This window comes from Mus musculus, chromosome 12 (genome assembly GCF_000001635.26).
Source record: "Mus musculus strain C57BL/6J chromosome 12, GRCm38.p6 C57BL/6J".
NCBI lineage: Eukaryota > Metazoa > Chordata > Mammalia > Rodentia > Muridae > Mus > Mus musculus.
Genome location: NC_000078.6, coordinates 31962884 through 31975744, shown reverse-complemented (window position 1 = coordinate 31975744; position 12861 = coordinate 31962884). Strand labels below are relative to the sequence as shown.

Here is a 12861-nt window from a genome sequence, read left to right as displayed (position 1 = left end):
TCTGAAGACAGCTACAGTGTACTCACGTATATGAAATAAATAAAGAAATAAATCTTAAAAAAAAAAAAAAAACCTGTGTAAAACCCTAGCAGTTGCTATGACAACCAACAGGTTAATCTGATAATTGTTTCTCTTCAACCTTACTACTGTATGATGTAAACATCTCATGAATATATACAACAGAGCTGCAGCAGGTCATGCAAGGAGTCAGTTTATAGAAGAAGTAAATCTGTAAGTCACAGAAATGAATGTGCCTTGATTTGCTCGTTCATATTGGGCAGGTAGAAAGTAATATTGCCATATAGTAGATGCTAATTACAGTGAGAATTGGAGCAAGACATGGTACCAAAGAATCTAAGTGATGGTATAGCCCACTCAGTATCGCCACAATACAATGTCCTTATTATTAACTAAAAGAATCAGGTATTCCAGAAGGCATAGGGTAAGGAAGGGAGCCTTTTCCCCTACTGTTTTAGTATCCTTTAACCAGTAGAGTGAGCACTTCCTGTGTCCTCACAGAAATTGGGTAGTATTATAGTTGTCTTTTAAAATGTTTTAGAGTGGTTTTTGTTTTGTTTTGTTTGTTTGTTTTTTGAAATAGGTTTTACTATGTAGCTCTGGCTGTCTTGGCACCTGCTGTGTAGACAGGTTGACCTTGAACACATAGAAAATATTTTATTAAACAGAAAGGATATGCACTTACTAGTATTGACAATCTGGTTTCAGAGATCTTCGACTGTTTTACCTAACCAGAGAACAATATGGTGGATAGATGAGCCTCCGACCCTCCGTAGCACATGAGCAGGGTGTTCTTCACCTTAGAGTCAGGCGGGGTTTCTGTGGCAGTTGGTGTCCCTAGCTGCTCAGTTTTGTGAGGAACACAGATCGTCTCCCCACCTGATCTACTAGCAGTTCTGGTCCTCTGGGTAGAATTGTGGTCAGCTGGTAATTACACCTCCTCTTGGCTCCCTTTCCTAATCATATAGGAACTGTGCAACTGTGCATCTTCCTCCTCCTCCTCCTCCTCCTGCTCCTCCTCTTCCTCCTCCTCCTCCTCCTTCTCCTCCTCCTCCTTCTCCTCCTCCTCCTCCTCCTGCTCCTCCTGCTCCTCCTCCTCCTCCTGCTCCTCCTCCTCCTCCTGCTCCTCCTCCTCCTCCTCTCCTCCTTCTCCTTCTGCTCCTCCTCCTCCTCCTTCTGCTCCTCCTCCTCCTCCTTCTGCTCCTCCTCCTCCTCCTCTTCCTTCTGCTCCTCCTCCTCCTCCTTCTGCTCCTCCTCCTCCTCCTCTTCCTCCTGCTCCTCCTCCTCCTGCTCCTCCTCCTCCTCTTTCTCCTCCTCCTCCTGCTCCTCCTGCTCCTCCTCCTCTTTCTCCTCCTCCTCCTCCTCCTCCTGCTCCTCCTGCTCCTCCTCCTCCTCCTCCTCCTCCTGCTCCTCCTCCTCCTCTTCCTCCTCCTCCTCCTCCTCTTCCTCCTCCTCCTGCTCCTCCTCCTCCTCCTCCTCCTCCTCCTTCTTCTTGTTTGGTTTTGTTTTTCAAGAGATTGGGTTTCTCTGTGTAGCCCTGGCTGTCCTGGAACTCACTCTGCAGACCAGGCTGGCCTCAAAACTCAGAGATCTGCCTACCTCTGCCTCCCAAGTGCTGAAATTAAAGGTGTGTGCCCCGCATTGCCCAGCAGTTCCCTGGGTAAAATGCCGTCATGCCTTTCAGTTGGGGCCTTGGCTCATTTCTCCTTTCTCCTGGTGCCCTTCCACCGCAACGCTAGCCAGGGTTAGGGATAGAGCCTAACCCCGACATATCCCTTTGTGTACGGCAGAGTCATAGTTTTGATGTCACAGCCTTCACTAACAAAACCGCTTAGAAATCCACTCATTTTTTTTAAATTTTAATTGAGTGATAGGTGAGAGCCCCAGGTGCAGTCCAGTTCTTGCAGTGGGTGTGTTTTACAACGTGCTCTCCAGTCAGAGCCTAACCTCCCATTGGCATAGGAACCACTCCAGCTCACAGGAGCTGGGCTGCTGATTGAGGTCACCCACATAGTCAGTGCGTCTGGCCCACAGCCAGATCTCCTGTCACCAGCTTCTGTTCAGGCTCATTGCTCTGTCATGCACTGCCTGAGGCCTCATAACGTCAGTCAGTACGAAGAGCAGCTGCCACCTGTTTACAGACTTCCCACTGAGGCCCTCCTCCCACCGAGGCTCTCCGCTGGGCTGCTTTCACCCTCACCAGGGCACTTTGGTTTTATATTTTTTTCTTTTCTTTTTTCAGTATAAATGGCAGGGTTTAAAATACTGGTTTAAAAGTAATTATCCGTGGAACAAATTCTAGGGTGTTTCCTCAGAAGCACCATTCTATCCACAAATTAAAGGGCAACCATTTTCTCCCGTATTAGGTAATGTCTTTTGTTTCTGTTCCTGTAGATTTCTTTACTAGTCACAGTCTTTTCCTAATCCTTAAAAGCTGTCCCTGCCAGCTGGTGGTGCACGCCTTTAACCCCAGCACTTGGGAGGCAGAGTCAGGCAGATCTCTGTGAGTTTAAGGCCAGGCTGGTCTACAGAGTGAGTTCCAGGGCAGAGAAACCCTATCATCAAAACCAAGACCAAAACCAAACCAAACCAAACCAAACAAACAAAAAACTGTCCGCTTTTGCACTACCACATCTTTGTCCAGGATTTTTACCAACAGAATAAAGCTGCCTCCCAGGTACCCCAGCCAGCCTTGAAACCATGTTCTCTACTGAGTACAGAATGTGGGAAGACGGCTCTGTGAGAAAAATAGCTTATATGAGTGTAGGGCCTGGTGACCTGAGCACAGGGACGTGTAAATGGAGTCTGTTTTCTCAAGGGAAAACCAACACAGAAACATCTACAGAAAGACCAAGGCCGGAAGCTTGGTCTGATCTCCTACCACTTTCTAGTTTCAGCTTGGAGCTGACCTAAAGTGAGGGGTCAAGGAAGGAGTGTTAAGGCTTCATGGGCCAATATGGCCTAAAAATTCAATTCTGCTTGTAACCCAAACCAGCTATGTATAATAAAGACAACATTTGTGTTCTAATAAGACTTTATTGGCAGCTGGCCTGGGGGCCAGCTCCTGCCATAGTTTATAAAGGACTCATCAGCAGATTGTTAGAACTGAATTCCTTTAAAAAAAAATAGCCATTTTCGCTTGGTCTTAGAAGCCATGTACTTAATACATGTCTGTTAAGTACGCAGTCAATGACCTGGCATACCTCACAGTTCTTACTGTCTGAGACAAGTCCAGCTAGTGTTTGGTGTATGTTGCAGAGATGACTTTCTGCGCACACTCTATCCCTGACTCTAACTTTGTTTAGTTCCCTTTTCCCTGTGGGTTGTCCCTGTCCTGGTGTAGTTGATAGCCATTTCAATAGGTCTGGAACAGATGAGCACACACTGTTATCATCAGGGATAGGCAGGCAGCATCAAGATTGCATTGCACGGGGCTCTTCTCTGAAGCTCTGCTGCACTGTAACTAATGTTGCCTGAGTCACACTGTCTCTGACTTCCATATGAATTTATATATGTCCAACAGAGGAACATTTGATATTTATGTAAAATGTGATGGCGTTGGAAGATGCGTCGGTAACTATGATAACCGTGGGAGTTTTGGAGAACTGGCCTTAATGTACAATACACCCAGAGCAGCTACAATCACTGCTACCTCTCCTGGTGCTCTGTGGGGTTTGGTGAGTAAAATATTTGCTTGACCTAAATGTTGTTGTTTTTGAAAATTATCATGGCAGTAGATAGGCAGATATCCCCAGTCTGTATTTTAATTTTGATTGGTGGTTTTATTTGGGATCACAAGTCATTGGCATTCGTTAAGCATTTGCTAAGATGCTACACTGTTAAGCACAAAGTCTGTGCTGAACCAAAGCTTTATGTCCTGTCTCTCCCCAAGTCAGGAGCCTGAACACACTGGCCTTTGGGAATGACATCGGATCCACAGTGTTCCTTTCTTGTCCATGCTTAAAAACCACAACAGCTGGAGCGCTGACTCAGTCAGTAAGGTGCCTGCTGGACGAGAACGAGGCTCTTTGTTGGATCCCCAGAACCAATGTAAAAAGTTGAGCAGAGTGGCTTGTGCCTTTAACTCCAACGTCGGGGAAGCAGTTGTGGAGACACACAGATCCCCAAAGCTCATGGGCTAGCCGGTCTGGCCAATCAGTGAGCTTGAGGTTCAGTGAGAGACCTTGTTTCCGAGATGGAGAGCAACCCAGGAAAGACATCTCACATCAGTCTCTGGCCTCTATATGCACATGTGCATCGTGCACAAGCATCCGATCACACATACGCACATACCCTCAACTAACAAGTATGAATACTGTACCACACACACATAGACACACACACACACACATCCACAGCCTTTTTCTCAACTAGATCTCTGAAGTAAGTAGTGTAGTCTGTAAACCAGTGATTTTCAGAGTGACCAACTGAAAGTCACAACTGGGAACTTCTTAGAAACATCCCAGGCATCCCAAGAGCTCCTGCACCAAGAACTCTGGAAACGGGGCACAGCAAGCCTATACTGGCAGGAGCCTTCCATGTGATTCTGATGTGTGCTGCACTTTGAAAAAGCATGGGAAAAGAGCGAAGGAAGCAAGCAAGCAAACAACAACAACAAACAAACCAGTTCTCTTGGTAGTGGTATTCAATGATTGGCATTGTAGAGTAAAATACCTGTTCTTTTCATTTCCGATACTGGAAAAAAAGTCTTGCCGGGATTCTACACAAATCTGACCATTGTCTTTGGGTGGGACATGGATGCTAGGATGGACTGAGCATTCCTAATCCAGAAACTCAAAGCTTGAAATGCCCCCAATCCAGAACTTTTTTGAGCACCAACATGATTCCACAACTATAAAATTCTATACCTCCCCTACTATTACAGGTCAGTCAAAATGCAAGGCGTATTACACTTCTTATACTTTACCTTTAGACCATGTATATGAGATATATATGAACTATGAAGTTCATGTTTAGACCTGAAACATGCTCCCAAGCTTCTTCGTTAGGATTTCTCAGGATCTGGGCAGTTGGGAGTGGGGAGGAGGGGGGAGAGTGGGCGGTGGGTAGGTGGGGGGTGGTCTCAGGTATTTCAGACAGGAGATTCTCAGGCTGTATCTTTAAATAAAGTCTGAATGGTAGAAATTCTGTTAAGTGTTGGTTCACAGACATTTTTGGCTGAGGCGCTAGAGGAGCTGTGTGGGTTCTTTCACCAGGTAGCAGAACGCAGAGCTGAAGGGCTAACAGCTCACTCTGGCTTTAAGGTGGGGTTCTCAGTCTTTGTTTGGTAAGCTTGCAGACCCCCCTGGGAACCCACTTACCTAAACCCTGCAGATTGCACATGTGGGATCTCAGGTGAGCCTGGACTTGTTTGGAGTCAGCTCCCAGGAGGTGTCCACACTGCCTGGCGTCACACGTCACCTCAGGCCACCCGGACGATTGTTTGGGACACCAAACAGTACATCCCGTGTTCATGAAACGCAGGTGTTAGGTTTCCCCCTCAGCTCTTTGTAGAAGAGGTTGTAACTGTCCGGTTCCAGAGGGTTGCTGAGTTACAGAGTGTACCATTCATCTCAGCCTTTGACTCATAAAACATCTCCCTCGAAAGAAAAAAACAAGATACTTCAAGCTTCTTTTTTATTGGAGCCAAGTAGTCATTGTATGCCTATTAAATGAGTCATTTTTATAAGTTATGGGATTGAAAAAAATGGAGATTCTTTCACGTAGAAAGAACCACACCCCCGAGTATGTTAAGGATGCCTTAAAACTGACAGAGGAGCCGCATCGGAGCAGACATCTCTGTGCAGGAAGGACTCAGAGTGTGGGGTGGGAGGGGTGTGGGGCCAATCTTGTTTCCATCATGACTTGCTTGATACAGAAGGGGTACCCTAAAAGTCCCACTGGAGTTGCCAGTCAGGGTGTCAAAGAATAATTAGGTGTCTTCACACATCCTTAGTTCAAGATCACATATTTTCAGATTGCCCCCCAAGCCTGGATGGTTTCAGCCCTGATGCTAATGGTAACCAAGGTACAAGGGCTCGGAGTTTTTGTGTGCACAGTTCTTAAACTTCTAAGAAAAATTTCAGAGATTTCTTTTGGTGCTTTATCCATGTTATTGACATTTATAAACAGTGATAGTTTTTGAGGCATGCATAAGTGCAATATCTTGAAAATTATAATGAGCATACTTTCATCATATTTGAAACTTGCTTTTTAAGAATAATTTGTATACCCAGTCACTTCTAGGGGAAGTTGAGGCAGAGTGGAAATGTTAGAATCCCACAGCCTGCAGCCTGCCCAGTGGTTGTAAGTGCTGGTGTAAAGAGAAGCAGTTGGCAGAGAGGAATCTTCATCTTAGAGCCTCACTCTGGAAATAGCACCCTGCAGCTCTTAGCCCTGAGAGATTAGCTGAAGTCGTGGCCACACCAGTGACTCAGAAAGGCCATTGTGGAGGTGACTGGGAATAAAGCTTTTGAAATTGGGCTTCCTGGATTTGTTCAGTCACAGTGGTTTGTGAAATGGCAGGCAGTTAATAGACAATTCTTCCTGAGATACACAATTCATGATTTATTTCTAAATGGCTAAACTATTTCAGGCCTTCTCTGTTTTAACAACAACAAAGGTCTGTCTTTAAAATGTACCTGCTTCCCAAATCTGACTGTATATGACAATCACATGGGACACTTTTATAGATATAAATTATTTCATCAGACATGTAGCGATTTTGATTAACCAACGTCTTTAGTTTTAAAAATTATCTCAGCAAGTTCTGAGACAGGCTTCAAAAGAACTCAGTATTTTTGTGAATTAACTCATAAAATTTAGAAATATGCTTTATTATATTTACTTTTTATTTTGTGTACTGGGGGACCCAGATGTAGAGGTCACTTGTGCCCTGCTGACTGAAGGCAGGCCATTAGGCTTGACAGCTGGCGCCAAAGCACAGCTGGCATCTAAACCAACTCTGGAAACAAGATGTTTAACTTCCTAGTGTCTCATTCTGCCTGGCTGTTAGCACAAGCCACCAAAGATGGCGCAGGCATCGACATCTCACTGATCTGGGGGTTGAGAACTCTTAAGATTCAGGCACAAGAACTTTGGTGCCTGGAAGAGGGCCAGCTCTTAGATGTCCTCATTAGTGGGAGGGGCAAGGCAGTTCTCAAGGGTCTTTTATGAGAATTATCTAATTCTATGACAACTCCACACTCGTGGCCTAATCACCTATTAAGGCCTACTCCAAGGACCATGCTGAGGGTTAGGATTGCAACACACGGACTTGAGGATGGACACATTCAGTTCACCATGGCTAGAGTTATATCTGTCGTATATTGGCATAACAAAGTATTGATTAAGTAATATCCAGTTTTAATTTTACTAAAATGGTATCATTATTCACTGGTGTATGCCAAACTATGTGATTATGGGATATTTACATAAGAATGAAAACATCTTATGAGAATTTCTGGAACATAGCTTTATGAGATGCTTTGTGTAAACATTTTTGTCATTCCTAAATTAAGTTCTGCATTTTCTGAGATCATAAAAATATGAAACAATTAGACTGTAAACGTGGTAAATTCTGGGAAAAGACCTCAGCCAAGAATACTGTTTGCTTGTACTTTCACATTTTCAAAAGGAAAATTATGATATTATATGGGTATAAAAAAGAGCCTAATAAAGAATGAATTCTTTCTGGATTAATTCTTTTCACAGTAGTGTTTCTTGTAGATTTCGTTTCCATGCATGTATACTTCAAGAACATGGGAGCCAGTACCTTTATTTCTGTGTCTTTATGTCTTACTGAAGTAGATATTTAAGAAAATAATACTACAAAGAATACACTCCCAGACTGAGTCTGTCCTATTTCGTTTTTTATATAAAAATTCAGATCTTGTCCTGTCTACTTAATTGAATTTGTTACCCTGCCATCTACAGGGAGGCAACGGTACTGGGATTTTTTTTTTTTTATAGGGTGACAGTGCCTCCTTGTGGACTCTGTCTGAATCAGTGGTTTCACCCTTTAATATCATGCTTTAGGTTGTAGTGATCCCTAATCCTAACATGATTTTGTTGGTACTTCATAACTATAATTTGCTACTGTTATGAATCATAATGTAAATATCTCATATGCATCCCCTGTGAAAGGGTTGTTCAAACCCCCAAAGGGGTTGTGGCCCACAGGTTGAGAATCACTGGTCTAAATGCTACTTTTTCTAAGAAAAAAGAAAGAAAATTTTATATGGTTTTATAGCAAATTTTGTGTCTAAAGAAATAAAAATATGTAATTTTTTATTAGTTGATTATAATTATGCTATAATCTTTTACTTCTGAAGTCTTTAGTTACTGTGTATGCCTTGTAGGGATTCCTTGTTCCAACGGTAACTCCGTTTGTATTTGCTGTGCTCTCTTTAGGACAGGGTGACCTTCAGGAGAATAATTGTAAAAAACAATGCCAAAAAGAGGAAGATGTACGAGAGCTTTATCGAGTCCCTGCCGTTCCTCAAGTCTCTAGAGGTGAGCTGAGCTGTCACTCTGCTGTGCTGGCTGCTTTGCTAGGAAGCACTCGTGTCCTGAAAAGTTCTTGTGACCGTCTTGTGAGGCTAGCCATGCTGGGAACCTGAGTTTAATCCCCATATGAAGGTGGGAAATGTCTCCTGATCTCCACACAGAGTGTGTGTTATAGTACCCTAAGAAATAACGATAATGAAGGTGGTAATAACGATAACAAGAGTTTTAAAGTATATTATATTTTACTATGAAAAGAACAGATGGCGATATAAGATTTTTACTGCTATTTCTTTTACTACATGTAACAACATTTTATCCTGCTTTTTGGAAATAAGGCTCTTTTTTGGACTTTATAGCAAGTCTACAGGAGCTGTTTATCAGATAACAAGTGTAAGCAGGTCAGCATCCACTCGGTTTTCTCCCCACTAGCACTCATGTGTCGAAAATCATCTCTACCCTGTCTTCAGAATATCTTCAGCATCCAATCATTTTGTTAACTTCACCAGCCCCACCTTCTGTCCGTATCTTCATTGCCTCCTGTATGACTTTTATCAGCCACCTACAGAAGAATCCTTTTAAGTTCCAGATCAGGGCAGTCTTGCTAACAACCTTCCCAGGACAGGATAACTTTGAAGAAGGCCACCGAGGTCCCTTGTCTGTACCTCTCAGACAACTTTGCTAACTGCTGCACTTCCACCCTGCCATAGACATTAGCTTCCTGCTGTTGCATACGCATGCCAGCCCTCCCTTCAGATCTATGCATGTGCTGTCTGCCTAGGACAGCCTCCCCCACAACTCCATGGCTTCTCCATGAATCTCCTTCATTTCTTAGCTCAAATGCCTCCTCAGTGAGACCACCTGTTTCTTATCTTTGAAGGTTCATGAAAGAACCGTTACCTTACAAATTCGGCTCTGCCAAAATTCATTGTGAAAGTGCTTTTCTAGACATTTTATAATAGATAAAGCCTCATATTTGAACTCTCTTGAAAGCGATTATAGAGAACTAGGTACATGTTCCCATGGTGTCGTAAAATAGCAAATGTTGGCGTGGTCGTGTCTCTGTGAGTCGCCGGTTTATGCCTGGGAGAAACTTGGCCATGTTGTGGAATGCGCAGACAGCTGATCTTCTTTAGAAACTCCTGTCCTCAAATAGAATGTATCAGGGAGGTAATCCAGTCAGATAGAGCCATGTGACGTGACAGAAAGCAACCCAGGAAGGGACTTTGGCAAATCGGAGAACATGTGCTCCCTCTAAGGGAACAGCTGCCATTCCACCATAGCTTTACTGCTGCCATATGGAAATTTGGGCTGGGGGTTGGCTGAGTCTTCTGGTATTTTACAGGAAACTAGAAATACGATTTTGTCTACTTCAGGATTCTAGCAGTTAATGTAGCAACTACACAAGGGAAAACAGTTGGGTTTATTTAACTATGTAGGCCGTCCCTTGTAAACATGTAAACCAGGTAAGGCTACGTGATTGGTCGGTGTATTATCAGGCTTCCCCAGAGGAACAGAGTTTATATCATACATACATGCATGCCTGCCACTTATTAGAGTGGCTTATAGGCTGTGCTCCCACAAGTCCAACAAAGCCTGTCTCCTAATGGAAAGTGCAAGAATCCAATAGTCCACTAGGATGGGTATCTCAGCTGGTCTTGAGTATACTCTAGAATCCTGAAGAAGTAGGCTCTAATGCCAGGCTGGGAATGGACTTGCTAGTGTGAGAGAGTGAAGGCAAGCAGGCAGAGGGAGCAAGAGCTTCCTTCTTGCACGCCCTTTATTTAGGCTGCAGCAGAAGCTGTGGCCCGGGTGAAAGGTGGATCTTCCCAGCTCAAAAACTGGATTAAAGATGCATCCTTCCACCTTAAAAATCTGGATTAAAAACGGGTTTTCCCATTTCAAGTGACATAAGGGAAAATAATCCCTCCCAGGTGTTTCCAGCCTCTTGGGTTTTAGTTAATTCCAGATGTAGTTAAGCTATAACCAGAAATAGACACCACAGTCTCTAACACGGTGCTCTTCTTTGTAGGTTTCTGAACGCCTGAAGGTGGTGGATGTGATTGGCACCAAAGTTTACAATGATGGAGAGCAGATCATTGCTCAGGTACGGTACTGAGCTGCCATTCCTTTAGGCTTACATTCCAGAAGGTTCAACTTTGTTTTCATAATTGGTACGCAGTATTAGATTAAATGAATATTTCTTCCACCAGACAACTTATCAAAAATGCTTTTGCAGCTGGTAAGTAATCTGGATGTTTTTGTTTATATAATTTATTTCTAATGACTGTGCATTAAACCATTACCTAGCTGAGTAGTTTGCAGTTTGTAACATGAAATCCGCATGTATAGTGGGAGTAAGATGTCTTGTGTAAGAGGGAAAAGTGGGGGCTATTCCATGAAATTACCAAGAACCCAGGTCCACAGGCAGATGAGTTTTGCGTGATTAGCTCTTGAGATCTGCTTCCAGATAACACTCACCAGAAGGAGTTCACATTGTACCATGTGCAAGCACTGAATGCATTAATAAGAATCCCCTCTAACCCTCATGTTTTTCTGAACTCCCAGTGGGCGCCAGTTGTATTACAGTACCTGCTAGCCAGAGAGCTCGTAGAAAGTAGGCTGTATAGACAGTTGAAGGGTGCGCATGAATGAGTGGGTTTCTAACGAGAGTTCATGCAAAAACCAGGAATACTGGGGGTGTACGTAGAGAAGGCGCCTTTCGTTCCCAGCAGTCTTTTCAGAGCCGGAAGTACACTGTCATAGACTGACATGTCAGCTTGGTGCCTGAAGGCCGTAAAAGCTCATCTATTGCTTCCGAAAGCTCCCAGTTGCTTTTGCTCCTGGCAAGTCTCTGTGCTAGTGCTAGTTGCCTTGGGTGGACACAGTGCTACTTTCCTAGGATTGCGGAATGACTGACGTAGCCTGCTGGTGGGAGGGGCTGCTGGGACACACAGCAGGGAACACAGAATGACTGACATAGCCTGCTGGTGGGAGGGGCTCCTGGGACACACAGCATCTGCTATCCTTTCTTGTAAACTGCTCAGCACAAAATTTTGAGGTTACTTGCCATATTTTCTGGTAGAGAATGTATTATTTCGAATGCCTAAGAAGTTACTGTAGAATTATCGTAACCTCAGGATGTAGTCTGGTCTATGACTTCACTTTACGGACTGGAACCTGTAGGCTGGCTTCAAAGGCATGATTTCAGAGATGCTGTGGAACTTGAACATTCACCCTGCATTTTTGTTTTAATAGGGAGATTTGGCAGACTCTTTCTTCATTGTAGAATCTGGAGAAGTGAAAATTACTATGAAAAGAAAGGTAAACAGCCCCCAAATTCCTCATATCCACAAGGAAAATATGGATTTTTTTTTTTAAAAAAGAACGATCTCAGACTTCAATGTAACTGACTTGTTGGCTCCTTAGGGACACTATGCCCCTCCTTAGAATTGGGAACAAAACACCCATGGAAGGAGTTACAGAGACAAAGTTTGAAGCTGAGATGAAAGGATGGACCATGTAGAGACTGCCATATCCAGGGATCCACCCCATAATCAGCATCCAAACGCTGACACCATTGCATACACTAGCAAGATTTTATTGAAAGGACCCAGATGTAGCTGTCTCTTGTGAGACTATGCCGGGGCCTAGCAAACACAGAAGTGGATGCTCACAGTCAGCTAATGGATGGACCACAGGGCTCCCAATGGAGGAGCTAGAGAAAGTACCCAAGGAGCTAAAGGGATCTGCAACCCTATAGGTGGAACAACATTATGAACTAACCAGTACCCCAGAGCTCTTGACTCTAGCTGCATATATATCAAAAGATGGCCTAGTCGGCCATCACTGGAAAGAGAGGCCCATTGGACTTGCAAACTTTATATGCCCCAGTACAGGGGAATGCCAGGGCCAAAAAGGGGGAGTGGGTGGGCAGGGGAGTGGGGGTGGGTGGGTATGGGGGACTTTTGGTATAGCATTGGAAATGTAAATGAGCTAAATACCTAATAAAAAATGGAAAAAAGAAAAAAAAAAAAAAAGAACGATCTCAGACTTCAATGTAACTGACTTGTTGGCTCCTTAGGGTAAATCAGAAGTTGAAGAGAACGGAGCTGTGGAAATCGCTCGGTGCTTTCGGGGCCAGTACTTTGGAGAGCTTGCCCTGGTCACTAACAAACCAAGAGCAGCGTCTGCACACGCCATCGGGACTGTCAAATGCTTAGGTAGGGGTCATGGTGGCTGGTTATGTCTGTATTCCAGGCCTTCCTACCATACAGGTGCTGTGAGCCTTACAAAGTATGACCTGGGTTCGGACTTACTTTAACTATTGACATAAGG

General features: G+C 44.0%; 1 protein-coding gene across 4 annotated transcripts in view; it reads left to right on the top strand.

Annotated features, from left to right (window-relative positions):
- Positions 1-12861, top strand: part of Prkar2b (protein kinase, cAMP dependent regulatory, type II beta) — a 103199-nt gene that overhangs the window by 85904 nt on the left and 4434 nt on the right. For all 4 annotated transcript variants that reach the window (XM_030246614.1, NM_001364407.1, NM_011158.4 and 1 more), the window contains exons 6-10: positions 3542-3695; positions 8431-8532; positions 10556-10630; positions 11782-11847; positions 12608-12746. In XM_030246614.1, coding sequence (XP_030102474.1) covers positions 3542-3695; positions 8431-8532; positions 10556-10630; positions 11782-11847; positions 12608-12746 — 536 coding nt within the window. The remainder of the gene's footprint in view (positions 1-3541; positions 3696-8430; positions 8533-10555; positions 10631-11781; positions 11848-12607; positions 12747-12861) is intronic.